General features: G+C 33.3%; 1 protein-coding gene across 1 annotated transcript in view; it reads right to left on the bottom strand.

Annotated features, from left to right (window-relative positions):
- The window catches only part of Cntn5 (contactin 5), a 1,105,367-nt gene that overhangs the window by 36,907 nt on the left and 1,048,306 nt on the right, over nucleotides 1-20,154 (bottom strand). Inside the window, exons 20-21 of the mRNA XM_010642035.2 lie at nucleotides 10,680-10,750; nucleotides 8,441-8,675 (exon numbers count right to left, since the gene is read on the bottom strand). Coding sequence (XP_010640337.1) covers nucleotides 8,441-8,675; nucleotides 10,680-10,750 — 306 coding nt within the window. The remainder of the gene's footprint in view (nucleotides 1-8,440; nucleotides 8,676-10,679; nucleotides 10,751-20,154) is intronic.

Raw genomic sequence — 20,154 nt, 5'->3', positions numbered from 1 at the left:
CAAGACTTGTCATGTAGAGGTACAAGATCCCAACAATGAATGTAACTGTACTGTATCCCTAAAATGTACCAATAAACTCAATTAAAGCTGAAAAAAATATTTGTAATTATATAATACATACATATATGGAAACATCACATCCCACTAATGTAAAATTTTTGTGTTTTTAAAACTGAGTTTATTGGTACATTTTAGGTATACAGTACAGTTAAATTCATTATTGGGATATTGTACCTCTACATGACAGGTCTTGGTTCTCAGTTTTCCCCCTTGTCCCTGCCCTCCCTTCACTCCCTCCTCTCCTCCCCATTTACAAACACTTTATTTCCATTTTCTCCTATTTTTTTCTTTTCCCTTATTACCTTTTTGTGTTTTTATATCTCAGTTACATATATTTAATAAATAAAATAATACGTTTAAATTTACCTTTATGTAAATTGTTTTACCTCTTTCTATTCTCTAATTTCATCTTCTGTAATATGTGCATATTAAGAGTATTATTTCATAAACTTTGACTATTTTTAATTATTATAAGATATACAAAATATTTAGTGCTATGGTTAGCACTTAAAATAACCATTCACAAGTATATATTAGTTGTGGAAGAACAAATGAATATAAATGACATTAGATATTTTTTGATGGTCTGACCAGAAAACTACATTTTTATGATTACATAAGAAATGTATTATGAATCTTGCTATTCAAAAGCGTGCACTGACTTTTAAGACAGGTGAATAGAAAAGTCCCTGAAGGCCTTAGTGGTGTTGCTCAATATCCCCTTTTTATTTATTTCTATGCTCAGTGACCTTTCACACTAGTTTTTTAAAGTGCACAATGTCTGATTGGCACCTGTCAAGAGGTGCCTTTTATTTTAGGTTGCATGGTCTGTGAGCAACAAAATATTTCTAGTTTTGACATGAGTGAATCATAAATACTGTCACAAATACATGTTAAATGAAATGGCAGAATAAAAGCTACATATTAGGTCAAGCAGTTCTGAATAAACTATTTTTAAAAATCATACTCCATAATAATTGTAGAGATTTTGATATGTATATCACTGGTAAGAATTCAGATTAATATACTAAATATTTTTATTTTGTCAGTTTCAGGACACCAGCCATATAGCAAAGATAGTTCTAAATAAGATGTTTGAAAGATATTATGGAAGATATTAAAAGAATTATAACCTTTTCCGAGATCTTTCCTTTTCTAATAGAAGGTAGTCATACATCTACTTAATACTTTTTTATATTATTAATTGACAAATATCAGTCAAAAAAATCTATTCATTAATGTAAAAGAAGTCTCCTGAAGATATTTTCACAGATATATATATTTGCACCATGCAGGGCTTTTTGTTTGGTAAATCTTTCCTTAAAATAATATAATTGTGTCTACAGTGATTTGGTAAATTCACATTTATCTTTGCACAGAAGCTGATATTAATTCCTGTCACGGTATAAATTGTAAATTCTTGTCCTGTCACCCTTTGAATATTCTTTATTATTTTCTTTTTTGTGATTTCACTAATTCCACTTTCCAACTCCCCCATAGTTGCTTATCTACTCATTATTTTTAAAAGTGCATTCTGGGAAAAGCTTCTAGTTCTGTTTCATTCTAGAATTATGATTATCAGACTTGCAGCATAATGATTTTCATCATTGTTTAATAGTAGTTAAGATTCTTGGTTTTGCAATTAAGTGAAAGGAAATGCTGACGTTTTTGAGGTGTGTACAGTTTGATCTCTAGGATTTAGGATATGATTTATTTCTAAGGGAACCACACTTTGCATATCATTTGCTATTCAGTTGCAATTTTGCTTCTCTTTAGAATGAATGTGTTTGCAGAGATTTGTGTGCCAAATGCCTTCTTTCAGCTTTCATATTACTGAAGCAATTACATCTTTGTCAGAGAAGATTGCAGGGGGATAAATAATTTCAGAAGAACAAAACATGTGGTTGGGTGGCAGCTTTTCTGTCCTTTATCTTTAGAGAAAGAAATTACTTCTCTATTAGCTTTCAGGGGCACTACACACGTTTAAATACCTCTGAAATAGAAAGTGAGGAAAAAAAAATCAGAAAACAAAGTAAAAGAAAAAGAAAAATGTTCAGAACCTACTTCTTAGGCAGGCATCTTAATTTCTATTTAAAAAGTGTGAGGATTTCATAGTTGTATTCTTGGGGTTTGCACATTATAGTTGTATCTAATTGAATGAAGGTGAATGAATCATGCAAGAAGTACTTTAATTTGTTTCACTTTTTTCACTTTTTTTTTTGGTACCAGGGATTGAATTGGGGCTTTGCATTTGTGAGGCAGGTGACAGAACCACTGAACTAAATCCAGGCCCTTGTTTCACTTTTTTGATCTAAATAATATCAGAAGTAGAACCATGATGACCTGAATTGGAAATGTCAGCATGCAAAAACAAAAAAAAACCAAAAAAAACCCCAAACAAACAAACAAAAACCCTCCAAAACAAAAAAGACCCAACTCAGTTAGTTTCTTACAGTTTTCTTAAGTCCTGCTTGATAGCTGACTGAATAAAGTTTGCTTTCACACAAGAATAATTGAGTCATACAAAGCATGGGCTGGAACGCCCTCATCTGTTTGGAAACCCAGTGTAGCTGAATGATGCACAGTGGCAACTAGAAAGGGCTTTAAAAAGTCACAAATGCACGGCCAGTGGATCTTCAGTCATTTCATTTGTCTATTTAATGTGTTTAAATAAATTAAGCCAACAGTGAAGTTGAAATCTTTTATGTGAAAATAAGAATTTATAGCTTTAAAATAAAAAGAAGAACCAAACCTGAATTCTTGGGTGTAGGCCATAGGGAATTAGGAGGTTACTCCCTCAGGCATGTGCTGCTCCCTTTGCCTGAGCCCCTGCTGCTCCCCATTGTCTTACATAGGGAGTACCCGGTGTTTGTATTTCTTAACTGACACTGGAGATCTTTGAATTATAAAGTTGTGTTTTAAATTTTGTGCCAAGTTAAGCAGCTGCCTTGTTCTCAGTCTCTTAGAGCCAATTTTGCAGTACTGTAGAGAAGATATACTAAGAAATATACATAGATTATTCTTTTGTTTTTTGGTTTAGTTTGTTTTTTTAGAGGGTCTTGCTGTGTAGTTTAGGCTGGTCTTGAACTCACTATGGAGTCCAGGTGGACTTGAACTTGCAGCACCCTTTCTGCTCTAGCCTCCATAGTGCTTTGAGTTCATTTTTTTACTACCCAAATGTCTCCAAATAATTGACAAAGCAACAAAGAAAATATGATTAGAAACAAAACAGATGAGGGAAAGAGCTCAAAGTGATAACGGTTATCAGGTTTTGAGAATTTGCTGTGTTCCAAGCCCACTTAATTCTTTACATGTACGAACACATCCAACAACTCTATTATTATTTTCACTACTTATTCACATGAGGAAATTGAGGAACAGAAGTTAAGCAGCCTAAGATCACATGCTGCCAAGTGGTGGAGGGATTGATTTGAACACAGGCAGCAAGGCTGTAACTGCCCGATTTCTATGCTTCTGGGCATGTCGTGCTGTGCACACCTGATTGTTCTCTTCGCTCCTCATCTCTACTTCTAAATCCCTTCAAGAATTTGCATATTGAATTCACCCTGCTTGTGCTCTCTACTTCTAGGTCTTGCCAGAAATTAGCCCCATTTTATCCCCCACTGACTTTGCCACAACTCCCTTTATTGTTTGTTCATGGACTTTTTAAAAGTTTTAACCACAGCTGTACTGTTCCTAACAGAACGTTTCACACTTAGGCACTTATAAAACTCTCCTGAACTTTAAATCACACGATGTTTTCTGTTACACTCAGGTAAAATGAAAATTCAGGAACTTATGTCTGAGATTAAACCGGTTTTATGTCTAGTAGACTGAAAGACTTAAAAGGATCTATTTCTCTCACTTATGATGATATTAAGGAGGCCACAGATAACTCCTTTACTTCAATCTAGGGATATGAAGTGGACATGCTCATTGAGAGATTTCAGGATCTGTTAGATTAAAAAATTTGAACAGTATTACCATGTTCATGAATTTATATGATACATTTGTTTTAAGTGACCTAGTAGCCAGAGTTTTCCAAGTAATATGGGGGCATGTGCTTGTAATATTGATTATACATCTGACGCAAGAAGGGTGAGCAACAGCATTAATCAGAGGAGAATTTAATAAACTCCTTGGGAAGAAAGGTTATGATTTCATTATTTAAAAATTCAGTGAAGACAGCTGTAGTTGAACTTTTATGGCATTAATCTAAATAGATTATTGGCAAAGATAGGAAAATTTTCCTGTATTTTATAACTAATATGCCAATTTATTAATTTCCAAGTTCACATAAATCCTACTGAGCTCACTTTCAGCTAAGAACTCATCTGGAGAATAACGCCTTACGAATGTTGGGTTTTAATTTGAACTGTGGTAGCTCTGTTTGCAAGGAGATAATTGCATATCATTTTCTTTAAATGAGGATAGGCTTTTAGGCTTTAATAAAAATAAATGCAGCACACATTTTCAATATAAGGCAAAAGCACCCCCCCAACAAAAAAATCCCACCTACTCTGAAAAGGCTAAAGTATACCACAAAAAATCTTTTAATCTGCTGTATATTGAATGTATAACTTAATTCTGTTCATTTTTTTGTTAGGTATAACTAAATGCTCTGGTTCTTCTTTTCCAAAGCTACAGTAATAAGAACCAAGGGGAAAATGGATATAAGTTTAACTATTAAATTTTTCTAGAAATGTGAAAGTGAACCATTGATTTGGCTTTTTATCTTGGAAATTTTAAAATCAATTTTACCAGCCTTTTAAAATCATTTGTGTTGAAAGTTTACTAGTGTTTAAAAAAATGGAATTACTTAAAAATGAGTGTATTGCTCAGGACTTTACCATTCCCTAAAGATCTGTAGTTCATTCAGGATTAGGAGTGTACATAGTTTTTTATTTCATGTTTTACCATGCATAAATATGTGATAGATGTATGGGATGCATGGAAATTCTGGCAGGCAAAATCTTTCCTCCCAGGCTTATGTCAGATGTTTTTCTGCACTGATAGAGCCTTTAAGGGTTACTTTTGTTGTGGAAATATTGAAAGGTTTCAAAAGTTCAAGAATGTTAGCAAAAGAATCGCTTGCTACAATTTCTGGTAGGACTCTAGGGCCATAGTCCACAATAGCAATGTGAAAGTCAAGGTCATATTTGGAGTGATTTACCAAGTATCAATATTTGCAAGTGATCATTCCCTTTGGTAACAGGTTGACTCAAGGTTCTCCTTATAATAATGTAATTCTTATTTGTATTCTAGTAGGTTTTTTTTTTTTGTTGTTTGTTTGTTTGTTTTGGTACCGGGGATTGAACTAGGGTCCTTGTGCATGCAAGGCAGGCCACCGAACTGCTGAGCTAAATCCCTGGCCCCATCTAGTAGGCTTTTTTGAAAGCAAAAGATGAAGGATATGGATAAATGGTAATAAGCACCTCTGAAGGGTATGTCATCCATCACTGATGTTCCAGTGGGGAACAGCTTAAGAAGTAGTCCTGTAAGGTATGCCTGTATGTCTTTGTAGCACAAATTCTGGTGGCTGCATGGTAACACCTTTCCCCTCCAGCTGTGTCAGCTGTGAAAAGGTGGCTTTTTCTTGGTGCTCTAGGTATATAACTAGTGCTCTTGATAGGAAGAAGAGGTAAGCTTCTAAATAGAAATGCAGTCTCATGGGCTTGTTCTTTACTGTAAATAAGGATGGAGGGATTTGAAAGTGATCAAAAAGTGGACTGGGGTAATGGAAGAATAAAGAAGCAGAATTTTTCTTAAGCAGAGCAATCTAAGTCAGATCTGTGGGGCTTGATCCAAGTACAAACACAAAGAATTGTATGAATAGAAAGAAAGTAGAAGGAGCCTGCATGTGCAGAAGTAACTAAAACCTGTTATTTTAGGAATGTATTACAGGTCTTGACTCTTAAAAACTGGTTTAATCTTTGAAATGGTCACTCATTTTCAATTAAGGTAATTTTCCAACTGAATAAAAATGTTAATTTGTCTGCTTTTACTGTGTAGCAAAAACCAATTTATTATCACTACTTATTTGGGACAATTGCTCAAAAGAATGTTTTCAAACATAGACTAAATTGACAGAATTTCACTCTGAGATTTGTTAAGACTTTCAGAGACATTCTATTCAAAAACTTTACAATTAAAGTATAGCAAAATAGGTTCCGAAGAGGTAAATACTGCTCCAAATCATATGTGACCATATTTCAATTCAGACCGTGCTGACTCCAGGCAAAAGCATTTCTTTTCCCGTCCTGCTTTATTTTTTTGAAACAAAACAAAATACTATTATACTTATATTTACACATAAAATTCTAATTTTATATATTTAATTAGTAAGAAAATGCCAAATGTACATTTGCATTTTATTGTCTGAACAAAAGCAGGCTTTATCCAGTTTTCATCTGTGTAGTATCTTTCATATTTTAGTCTACAAATAAATGAAGTGTCATCATGAAATATGTTACAGCAACAACCTCAGAGTCTTTGAAAGAAAATATGCATGTTTCCTTTCTAGCTTGAAAGAGAAATCTCCAAAGGCAATCCATGCATGTTTAAGGGAACATGGCATTTAAACAAGGGTAGCGGCAATAATTTAATTTCAAATCAAAGACATAAGAAATTTAACAAAGCTGGATATCTTAGAGGCTTCACTGGAGTTACCAAATAAAGCATGTACACAAACTTCTGCAGCTCACCTCATGTGACCTTTGAGGCTATGTGCTTGATAATTAGGCTGTAACAATTCTAAAGCAACAATAATATGCACTTCCTGAATAAAACATGTGCTTCAAAGTAGATCTTTGGAGTAATAAATAATGGAAAATATCATTATTATGTCCATCCCTGGTAAGACTGTTAGGGGTTAAAGCTTGTGCTTCATAATCATATAGACCTGGTGACAATCCTAGCTGTGTCACTTACTATTGTTATTTACAATTCTGTCATTGGTGTGAATTTGGATATGTTACTTAGCCTCACTGAGGCTCAACTGTTGGAAACGAAGATTTTAGCTTGATATTCAGTCCTTATATGTACTTGGTTTTAATGGGTTACATTATAAAATAAATAATTAGCACACAGGCTAGATCTGAAAGCACAGCAGAACTTGAGATGTTAAATGCATGGAATAGCTGTGATTCCTTATTGTTACTTATCTCTTTATTTTCCTGGCCATTCTTCAGTGAGGTTCAATTTTTTGCTTTTGCTTCAAAAATTGGATCTATGTTTTAAAAATGCAAGGTGGATTTTAATGGAAAACTACAGCTTTACATAAATTAAACACTGTATTCTTCTATATTCAAATGACCTTATATATTATTTTTCACAAAGCTCAAAACTCCTAGAATATTGGACATGAAAGAAGTACAGGAGTCAGTTTATGATGAGCACACGAATCTAAAAGATCAAATGAGTGCTGCCTTTTCTGTAATGTTTTCTCATTCATTTGTAAATTCATTTTTAGGTAATAGGAAGCAAACAAGAAATAATTTTTATTGGCCAGGACAATTGAAATTCTGGACCTGAATAAGAGAATTACGAGTAAAAGCTAATTTAAGGGTGGTAGATTAATCGTATTTTCTTTACTTAGAAAACTTGAACGAGCAGGATTTCAATATTGGAAAGTGGGTTTACAGTTTAGATCTGCCACCTGTTGAGTCTAAGCGTGAGTAGTCAGTTTTACAGTTTACTTAGCAGCAAAATGTAATTATATTTGTGGCTAGGTAATGCCCACTTAGTTGTATCTAAATAATTAAGTGGGCCCACTTGTATGATGGCAGCGTACTTTGAAAAAATCAAGGATTTAATTAGAGAGGTGTGAATTTAACTCTCAGTTACAAACTGTGTAATCTTTAGTAAGTTTTTTAATTTTCTGAGCTGCAATTTCTCCTTCTACTCAATGTCTGTTACAAAAATTATTATGAGGATTTAATGATATGAAGAACATCTGAAAGCCCTGCCTGATCCATCTATATTAATACAATGGTTTGTGAATTAGAGTTGGAAATAAATGTTCATTGGCAATATAAATAGCCTTCATTTAGATTTCTGTTTATATTTAAATTTCTAACCAAAGAAGTTTGGTTAAATATCTCCTAGAGAATGGAATACAATACTGGAACTACTACTATTATGGAAAGATGTTTGCTGTATACTGCTAGGGAGGGAGGCACATAAAGCAGCGTGTGTAGACATTTGTTTTTATTAACAAATTTCAAAAACCTTTTAGAAATACATATCTAAAAAATGCAGTATTATAAATATTATTTTATCTTGGCTTATTGATTTTCTAATATAAGAACATTCTCATTATTCAAATAACAAAATAAGATATTACCGTGTTGAATCAAATAAGAGGGATAAAGGAACTGACCTCCTTCAGCTGAACAGATGACCACAATTTGACTAAAAGGTCCATCCCCTTTATTGTTATAAACGCCAACCTTAACTTCAAAAGGAGTCAGTGGAGGGACACTTTCATCTCGATAGATGAATTTGGAAGCTTCTGCGGATGTCACCATTTTTTCTTTCCAGCCCCGTGTTCCATTGGGTCTGAAAGCCACAATATAGCCAAAGCCTTCCCCATTCTGAAACTCTTCAGATACTGGCTAAGAAAACAAGCACAATTAATTATCACAATATGACTAAGACAAACTGACACTTCCTCCAAATCCTAAATTTTTAATGATGGAGAGCTGGAGAAAAAGTACCTCAAACCTAACACTATAGTGGAAATTAAGATAGCAAAGTACTTTGGCAATTTTGGGAAACTTAAAAGCCTTTAAAAGTTAAAAATGAAAAATTGTATAATTTGGCATGTAAGAAAACTCACAAGAGTATTGAAAACTCTTGAAGTGAAATACATTTGTTCCAATTAGTTGTGTATAGGAAATGAAGGCCTTAGATTCCACAGTAGAATTTAACACGTTGAGAAAACGTTCTTATGGTCTGCTGGTTGGGAATGTCTAGTCAGTGGTAACGCTCAGCAGAGCACTCTGCACAACACATCTAAAATTGGTTAATGTAAGACCTTTCATCCAGAATTTTTTCAACTGCATCAGTGTACTAATAACATGCAAAACAACTGGACTATGGGACTTTTTCAAGGAAATTTTTGTGGTATATGTATATGGCTTACACTTAAATTTATTAAGTAAGTTTCAGCTGCCTGTCATAGAAAGTAGTTGTGACTGACAAGTCAGTGGAGCAAAGATATGAGACACTAACTAGCACAGTGCTTGACACATAGTACATATTAAAAAAAATTGGTAGGGTTTTCTAGTATTGAGTGAAAGAAGGAGAACCAAGCCTATTATATCAAAGTTTATTGGGAAAGGGCAATTCCACTTACAGAGATAAGATCTCAGTGAAGATCAGATATTGGGAAGTTAATATGGCTGCAGAAATCGAAAGCAGGACATGAAAGTTCATTAAGAGGAATGAGCAGAAGAATGGAGAGACAATTTCTTGTTGCAAAAAGATGTTTTACTCCACACTTTATTGTGGTTTGTAAAGAAGTTAGTTCTAATTCTCCAGCAGACATTGTTTACATCCATGTCTGTTGATTCTAAGGCACAGTTCTGTGGGCTACATAGTTAAATTTAATAATGTTACTTTTTCCAGTGCTGGAGATGGACACCCAGGGCTGAATGTATACTAGGCCAAGGCTTTACATTAATAATGGGAAAATGGCTTCATGGAAAAGTCCAGTGTCTTTGTGGAAAGTAAATATACTCCTTAAACATCTACTACTCCCACTGTTTTCCTTTGACAAAAAGTATTTTCGAGGCCACAAGATATGGTAGAAATGTTACTTTTTCCAGTGCTGGAGATGGACACCCAGGGCTGAATGTATACTAGGCCAAGGCTTTACATTAATAATGGGAAAATGGCTTCATGGAAAAGTCCAGTGTCTTTGTGGAAAGTAAATATACTCCTTAAACATCTACTACTCCCACTGTTTTCCTTTGACAAAAAGTATTTTCGAGGCCACAAGATATGGTAGATGAAAGAATACAAATTTTGTCCTAATTTTTTTTTTTTTTTTTTGGTACCGGGGATTGAATTTGGGACCTTGTGTAGAACCACTAAGCTAAATCTTTGGCCTAATTTTATTTATTAGGGAAGTACTTAAATTTTTCTTTAGTTTCAAAATTTGTAAAATGATGACAATCATCTCTACTGGAAGGATGCTTGTATGGATTAAATAAGATAACCTAGGCTCTGTGTTGTGTATCCAGTGGTGGTTAATTTCTTCTTCCCCAGCGGTTTCTAAATAAGTCAAAGTAACTACTTAACTGTAAAATAATTAAATATCAAAATGAGCCAAACAGACAGGTGAAGCAATTTTGCAAGAGGACATGCTTTAATCATTCACTCTTTGGTTTGAGATAGCCAGCGTGACAGGAAAGCATATTTTACAAGTTGGCCAAAATAGCACCTGGGGCCTTGCATGGAAATGAGAAAAACTCATATTATCAAGTAATACATACTCAAAGTGTCCTACTTCACTTAAACAAGAATTTACTAAAGCTGTCTGTAACAGAGTAAAGGTACTCCTAAGCTTTAGTTTAAGGAAATAACAGTTTCAACAACTGTAAAGGCTTTCGTACCTCCCAGGCGATGACCAGCTCGTGTCGTCTTCCGCTTCTTCCGCTCACATTGGTAGGCGCTGTTTTTGGAACTGTGGATAAAAAGTAGATGAGAGGGAGGAAAACGAACAGATGTGTAAGTCCCTTACAATACAGTCAAATCACGACCCTGTGAAAACTGGGCAAAATCCTGACTAAATAAGTCAAACATTGGTTTGAAGTTAGAATGGTCAAATACCAAATCAAAATATTTGTGATGGAATGCTTTCAAATATTCATAGAATATTTTATATATATGTTTGACACATATTTTTATTTATTTGGCACATGCTATATTGCTAAATTAGTTCTCAGTTAAATACTTTGTTAGCAATGTCTAAATCATAAGTAACAATAAAACTAAGGATATCTACTAGTGGTTAGGCAAATTTTATCCTTTACATGATTTTCTCCTCTTTACAAATGGTGAAACAGTTTTTTTTGTCACCTTGGGCTTACAAAATCCCTGGAAAATGCACAGGTTGATTCCGTTACTGTATTACCACAATCTCCAGGAAGTTCCAGTTTAAAGAAACTTCAACAATGCCATAGAGTGATACTCTACTTATATGAATAAATATTTTAAGAAATCTGTCAAGAATCAATCTCTTTGCACATGGCAAAATATGTAGGAACTCAGAGAAACTTTTTCAAGTGAATAACTATTAAAAGAATAAATGTGTCAAAGGAATAAATTTCCCCTTCACTGCACCACACCAAAGAATCTGCAGTTGAATGGGAACATTTTCAAATGATGAACCGTTAAATGAAGAAAACTATTAAAAGAGATCATTTTCCAGGCTATGAGCCTGCATTAGCAATTTTACACTTTAGTATTGCCTTTCTATCCTAGAATATATTTCTTAAATGATATCGATATACTCATAAACAATAAATTCACTCCTGTATAGTTCATACTTGGATGAAAAGCTATTAATTACTGGTAGGTAGTCACACAGAATTTTATACACTAGAAAAAACTGAAATGGAGTTTATATAGTACTAGAAAGAAAATAAAATAATTCTCTCTGGGCCCAGGAGGGTGGGGAGAAAACCCTATAAATATATAATTTGCTCTACAAAAGTAACCTATATTCTCTGGGGTCCAAACTGTACTATCTTGGGTACTTCTCTCCATAAACAAAATTCTTCTCCTGCTCAGCTTCATGTAGAAACTGACAATATAGGATTGATTATACAGCAGCAAAATATATATACAGAAGTAGTTACCTACCTTATTTTTTTTCATAGTGGCAAATATACTAAAGATTATTTATCTATGGGCTTCATTCTTACGGGTTCCCTAAGAGTTACATGGAATTAGATAACCTTTACTCTCATGGAAGAACTCAGGTGGAATTCCACTGAAAATATGATGGCATTACAGCAATGACTGTGAAAATGTCCTAATTTAAGACTTAATATTCTCTTTGAGCATATCATTCTTAAGGTTATGGATTTCTGTGGAAAGACTCAACCCTGAGGAACTATTCTAATTTAGTCAGTCCTGAAACATCACCTATAAAGATGATGTTCAAAGCCTGCACACTGGAGTTGTAGAGTGGGCTGTGGACTCTAGCTGACATCTGTTGAAGTCTGTTGAAAAGACACTAGTAGAAAATACAAAAGGACTGCAGTGTTTAAAATCCAAACCTTTGAAACCTGGGTAGTATTTTTCTACAGTCCATTAATACTTTTACTTTTTAGAAAATATATTTAAATTTTTTAGTAAAAAGTTAAACTAGTGATCATTTAGTAGCTATTTCTACTTTGTGGAGATAAGAAAGCAAAGTGCTCTCTGATTTCATTCATTTCTATGTGGGTAACTTCCAGGTTGAATTATCCATAAATGACTGAAGTTTTGTATAATTTCTTTTAGTATTTCAAATGAAAATCAAGATGTTGATTTCTTTTAAAGTTAAGATACCCTATAGTCAAAGTAAAGAAATAAGATCCTCTTTTTCCTCATGTTGCCTCCAATTTTAATGAGCTATGAATGATACAAAAAGAGGCATTATGGCTCATTGTGTCTTAATATATGTGTATAAGCACCACTATGCTTTAATTTTTACAAAAGCTTATTAGATATAATAGAAACTACTAATAGAAAACCCAAGGATTTAATAGCTGCAATTCAGGCATTATGCTTGTTGTGAAGATCATAATGTTTGGGTACTCTTTCTAATTGGGTTAAATTTCTTAATATATGCAGATGATCTGTGGAACTCATGTTCATTTCTTCTTTGACTTTGTGGTACACTGTGATTATCACTGCAGTCAATACTATGGAGTCCACTGACTTTAATTATATCTATTAATTTATAAAAATATTTATTATACAAAAGGATTTGACTTAATCCTTCAGAGCCCTTCTGGTGTAAAAGTTCTATCATTCTTATTGGAAGCATAAAATGAATATAATTAAATAGCTACTAAATGCTTTCATTAAGTTTATAAAATTTTTTCTTGAAAACCAAATATATCTTCAATATAATTATCAAGATACTGATTTAGAATTAAACACTGAGGTCATTTTCTCCCTCAGTCATCTACTGATAAATGTCTTGGGCACATTATCTTGCAGAATCAAGTTTACATGCGTGGTTAGGCGGTTAAACTCCGATTCTTCTTAATTTATTTCTGGGCTGTGGTCTTCCATGAACAGAAAATGTAACTGATACATTGCACATAAGCTATAAATGTTTAATTCTTTTAGCTTTTATTTAGCATGTTGAAATAGAGACTATTTTATCTTTTCATTTTGGATACTGACACTGGAAACATCTTAAAGGACTAAGAGTAACCATGATATGGTGTACTCCCTTAATTTAAGCATACTAAATATCAAGAAACTCCTGGCAAATACTTTGAACAAAAAGTGAGTCAAACTTATAACATTGCTTAACAAATAAAAAGAAAAAAAGATTAAATCATTTACCAATATCATTTTCCCCTGAAAAATATTCAATTTATCTTACATTAAGAATTTACACAGCTCAGTAAATGCATCTTCATTTGAGGCCTGGTAGAGGACATGTTATTTAGGAGCTTAAAAGTCATCCAGTGACTTATTTGAATGGAAAGAGGATAGATGTTCTTTATACAGAAAAGGTAAGGTGGGGTACAAGAGAAATATATTTAAAAATATTTTTTTCTACCAGAATTGAAGTATACAGTACACAAATATTTCCACTGATTATCATTCATTCTTAGCTTATAAAGAATAAAATTTAAAGTTTCTAGAAAATAGAGACTAAGAAATACTGACATTGTCTCCTGAACAGTTAAAATAATGCCTGTGTTCTTATCAACAGGACAGATAAGGTAGTGTGTACAATTAGTAAAAATGTACTTGTGTGAGAGGAAATGATCTGGGCTTAAATCCTAGATTGACCATTTTGTCATTCTAGTTGTCTTATGAAGACGATTATATCTACTTTTAAAGACTTTTTCATAGTTATTTGTCATAGTACAATGCTACTCTCAGTTCATGAACTTAATTCATTCCACAATTTTGGGAAAGATGGTCATATTCATGTTTACATGGAAGGTGGCTGCAGTAATGTGTTCACCTGATGCAGAGTTCACAAACAAAAATAAAATTGTGCCAAACACTTGTTTGCTAACCAAATTGTTCACAAACAAAAGAGTTCATGAACCTAGATACCCCTGAACTTAGAATTGTTAATCAGTGTATTCACTATATGCCTAAATTTTCAAAAGAGAAAGTGGTGACGCCTAAGAAAAATATCAAAAGTTCATTATAACTCTATACACGTGTCTCCTCACAATGGAATTCTCTTCTTGGATATTTGGAGGATACTGTTTTGGTGGTACTATGGGAATTAAGGCTTCATTTTTGGCACAGCTTGTTATAATTTGGAGATCAAGGTAGTATACACTTTTCAGTCTGCTAAAGAAATTTCTAGCATACCTTAGAAATATAGAACATGTGGTTTTTGAACCTTCTTAAAAATACCAGTTATCAAGAACATGGGTGAGTATATATAGTAAATTTAGATGTTAATCTCAATTTATATTCCATTTATTAGTATTGGTTCACAAAAAAGTAAAACAGAGAGTGGGGTAATCTATCTGATGATGCATGTGATAAAAAGGAAATGACAAGAGGAGTAAGAGAGAAAGTGAGGAGAAAAGATTGCAATTTAGGAGAGCTTTCAGTAAAATGTTTCAAGCCCTGAAAGAAAACAACTTCCAGCCCAGACTGAGTTAGCCAACAAAATTATTTTTTAAAATTGATGGAGAATCAATGAGGTCTTTTCACAAGAAAGAGCACCTTAAAAATTCATGACCACAAAACCAGCATTCCAAAAATATCTCAAAGATACCCAAGCTATAAATACAGAACAAAATAAAAGATAGATAAAATATGTGTTATGCACATATACCAACTGTAGACAGGAATGTAAATGTTATGTATTGGAAACACAATAAAAAGAAAACAAAAGGAAAATAAAAGATATGAAGAAAGAATGAAAACGATAATGTCAAAAAGTCTAACAGAATAAATACACCAGGCAGCCTGAGCAGAGAAGCAAAAGGAGAAAAAAAAATTTTGTGTGTGTGTGTGTGTGTGTGTGCGCACGTGCACGCGGGGTGGGGAATCTTGAATGGGAAAATAATGAAAAGACAGAAATAAGACAATACCATTCAATGAGATCTCCAAATGTGAATGGTATCAGTTCCTCAATCAAAACACATTAGTAGGATGGATTAAGAAGTAAAATCTATGATATGCTGTATAGAAGAAATACATTTAATCCAAAAAGAAATTCATAGACTAAAGACTGTAGGGTGCAAAACAATATTTCTTGTAACAGCCTGCAAACAAGGTAGGTGCCCTATTCTAAGATAAAAAAGACTTCAAACCTGATCAAAAGAGACAAAGCAGGTCAGTACATATTGGTAAAAAGAACAATTCAACAAGAGATGAAATTGATAAATTTATATGCTCCAAATGCTGGTGCACACAACTTCATTAAACACATACTACTGGAGATAAAAGATCAGATATACACCAACACAATTATAGTGGAGGACTTCAGTACACCCCACTGTCATAAATACAACTAAATAAAAATACCAAAAATATCTGATAGCTGAACCACATATTTGAATGCATGGACTTAACAGATATCTACTACAGCGTACCATCCGACAGAATACATATTCTACTCAGCAGCTATGGTACATTCTCCAAGTACACCACACACCAGCCCATGAGGTAGACCACATACTAGCCTATAAAGCTTGTCTAAGTAAATACCAAAGAAATGAAATTATGCATATTATCAGATCATAGTGCAATGAAACTAGATATCAATGGCAAAATTAACCAGAGATAAAATGCAAATGCATAAAAAATGTACTGAAGAATAGTCAATGGATCACAGATGAAATTAGGAAGTAATTAGCCTATTCATAGAATCAAGCAATAATGCCAATGCATTCTAGAACCTAAGGGGCATGCTGAAAGCTGTCCCAAGGAAGAAGTTTATACCTGTAAATGCTCCCATCAGAAAAACGGTGAGTCCGCCCCCCCAAATAATAATTACCTAATAATACACCTCAAGGTCCTAGAAAAACAAGAACATTTCAAATCCAAAACTAGTACAGGTCAGGAGATTATAAAGTTCTAGGAAGAAATTAATGAAATTGAGATAAATAATACAAAGAATGGCTAAATCAAAGAACTGATTCTTAAAAAGAATAAATTAGACAAACTCTTAGTATTCTTACCAAACAAAAGAAAAAGATCCAAATCAACGCAAGTAAAAACTAAAAGGTGAAATTTCAATGGACAACTGCCAAAATCCAGAAGATTATTAATAATTACTTTGAAAACTAGTACTCCAATAATTTGAACCATCCAGAAGAAATGGATAGATTCCTAGATAAATATGAATAACCAAAACTGAACCAAGAAGATAAAAAACCTTGACCAAACTAGTTACAGTCAATGAAATTGAAGCAGTAACAAAAATCTCTCTAAGAAAAGCCCAGGACCAAATTGATTCACTTCTGACTTCTGAAAAATAACTTTCAGGGAAGAGCTAACAGCAATAGTCCTCAAACTCTTCAGTGAAACAGAAAGGAAAGGAGCACTCCCAAAGTCATTCTTGGAAGCTTTCATTACCCTAATTCCAAAATCAGACAAGGACCCAACCACGAAGGAGAACTATGGGCCAATTTCTTTAATGAACATAGATGCAGAAGGTCCTCTACAAGATAATGGCAAACAGAATGCAACAAATTATCAGAAAGATTGTACACATGCCTAAGGTTCTACCCAGGGATGCAAGGATGGTTCAACATACACAAATCAATAAATATAGCATATTACATAAACACAAGCAAAGACAAAAATCACATGATCATCTCAAGCACAGAAAAGGTTTTGACCGTATTCAAAATCCATTTATGATTGGATCTGATAAAAGTCATTTATGCCAAACCTCCTCAATATCATTAAACGAGGAAAAGCTGAAAGCTTTCCCTCTAAATTCAAGAACAAGATGTGGATGTCTGCTACCACTACTCTTGTTTAATATAGTACTTGAAATATTAGCCAGAGCAAACAGTAAAGAAAAATAAAAGGGATACTATGTATATATAAAATTCAAATTATTATTTGCAGATGACTGATCCTTTAATAGGAGACCCCAAAAATTCCACTATAGACTCCTAGAATTAATAACCAAATCCAGTAGTATAGCAAGAGACAAAATCAATATACAAAATTCTGGAAGTAATTGGCATAAGCAAGGACTTTCTGAACAGATCCCTAATTATACAAGAAATAATATTAAAGTTCAATAAGTGGGATTATATCAATTTAAAAATCTTTTGCACAGCCAAGGAAACAACCCACAGAGTGAAAAGACAACCCACAGAATGAGAAAACAATTTTTGCCAGCTGTTCTTTGGAAAGGGGGCTAATATCTTCAAAATATTAAAAATTCAAAAAATCAGACTACTCCCCACATAAAAGACCCAATCAAAAATAGGCAACTGAAATGAACAGACACTTCTAGAAGAAGTACAAATGACTGATACATGCAAAAATGTTCAACATCTTTGGGCTTTAGAGAAATGCAAATTAAAACAACACTGAGAGTCCATCTTCATATAGAATGGCTATAATTAAAAAAATCAAATAACAAATGCCAGTGAGGCTGTGGGGAAAAGGAATCCTTTTTTGGTGGTAAGAATGTAAACTAGTGTAAGCATTATGGAAATCAGTGTGGAAGTCCCTCGAAACACAACAGGAATTCCACTATACATGTGTACACATGCTTAGACTGCACAATTCAAAATAGTTCAATCTTGCAAATGGTTTATATGTTCATCAACAGAAGAGTAGGTAAAGAAAATGTATTTATCTGTGATGGAATACTACTCTGCCATAAGGGAAAAGCTTGAGTCACTTATAGTAAAATGGATGCACCTTGAATCCATAAAGTGAAATCAGATATAAATATTAAATATTACATGTTTTGCTTATTTGAGAAACCAAAAATATAAAGAATAAACTAAAAGATAAATAATAGAAAATAGGGGGGATAGCTCTTTTGCAAATGAAAAGGGATCAAGAGATTCAGGGAGAGAGAGGAGGAAAGAGGAAGGAAATAAAAAATTTGAGATTGTTATGTATATGTACCAGTATGTGGAATGTAATAACTACATACTGAAATCTGCACTTAAGAATAATAATTGGAAAACATGAACATAGAAAGAAAAACTAAAAAAATACTTTGGAGTAAGGGCTGAGTTAGAATTCCAGGTCTCCAACTATTTTTCTTGATAGACATGTAAGTTTTTGGAAACTCTATAAATTCTGTTTTATTATTTGAAAAATGGAGATAAATATCCCAGTAGGGTAGTGCTTTATTTAAGGACTGATTTGAAAGCTGAATGATATAATGGATGGCATATGCTTATTAGGGCAAGGCCTGGAGTTGATGCATGGCATTACAGGGACTAGGAAGATGGGAGGTATCTACCTTCAGGGTCTCATAGTTATTTCTGATGGATTCATTCTCACTGTCCTTTCATCTTTCATGGCCAAGTTTTCCGTTGTTTGTCATTTTGCACCTCATCCTCCCTTCCTTTGCAAAAGACCTGCCTAAAAATTTCTAGGTTTCCTTCAGAAAGGTATTTCTTAAAGTGAACCATCTCAGTTTGCAAACTTTCTGAAAGTAAAGATATATTTCTTGGCTATATTTTATAGAAAAGATTTGCTTGGATCAAAGTGGCTTTATCATTTTAGACTACTATTTGCTATATGAGCTATACTATTTTTTTCTAATAACTGAGCTTTGGTTTTTGAGGTCTGTTGCTTGCCATAATTTTTGTCTTCTTAACATTATTGAGAATCATTTCTTTTATATAATATAATTAAATTACTCATTGGGTTGAAGAAAACCATAATGTTCTTTTGATAGTATTTTCTGTAAGATTTTACCAATTATTACAGCTTAATATTTTATATCTTCTATGTAATATTTTCTTAGAGACCTAGACTAGAAAAAGCTTTAAAACATCATAGCCTAAGCCTTTTCTCTGTACACTCTAGCACCTGACAATTGGGTATTTTAAAGGCTCCAATAAGAAATTCAATCTAGTCTTATTTAGCCTACTTTCAAATCTACATTAAATTCCATTTACAAAGTAAATCCACAAACTGCCAGAGAAAATGAATCCAGTTGCATCTTATATTGCAGTAGTTTTAATTTTAAAACTATTATTGCAGAATCAGTGTGTGTGTATTACATAGTATTTTATTGTGTCCCTTCTATAACTTCTGACTTTAGGAAAATTTCCCAAGTAACTACTATTGTGGACAAAAGCCAGGAAAAAAAATATAAATACATATATACATATATATATATATATACACACACACATACATATATATATACACATACATACATACATGTATATATGTGTGTGTGTGTGTGTGAGAAAAAACAATATATTTTCAGGAGTCAGAAGGTAATGTGCAACTAAAGAAACTGTAATTAGAAGTTAAATCAGTGTTTCCTAAACTTGTTATATGTCATATGTAACCCCAGATGCTAAAATGAAGTTAAAGGAAACTACAAACTTGCTAAAAAATAAGAAAAACAATTATAGGATCTTTTCCTATTACCTGTCTCCAGCCCACACACTGTGTGATAAAAAGCAACTGTTTAAATTTTAAAAATATTATAGTAAAAGACACATTTTTATTAATCTTCCTCAAATATCCCCTTTGAGCACATTTATCCCACTGTTCTCGCCACTTTCTCAGGCAATTCTGGAAGCGCTTTTGTGAGTATCTTTAGTTGCCCTGTTGTGGATTCCTTGATATGCCACATTGATTAAAAGCAGTGACCTTTCATAATCATCTTGACCTAGGAAGAGCTATGAATTGCATGGTGCCAGAACTACTGAA

The sequence above is a fragment of the Fukomys damarensis genome, unplaced genomic scaffold (genome assembly GCF_012274545.1).
Source record: "Fukomys damarensis isolate Sample0158 unplaced genomic scaffold, DMR_v1.0_HiC HiC_scaffold_16, whole genome shotgun sequence".
In the NCBI taxonomy this organism is placed as follows: Eukaryota; Metazoa; Chordata; class Mammalia; order Rodentia; family Bathyergidae; genus Fukomys; species Fukomys damarensis.
This window is presented reverse-complemented; position numbering and strand designations above follow the sequence as displayed.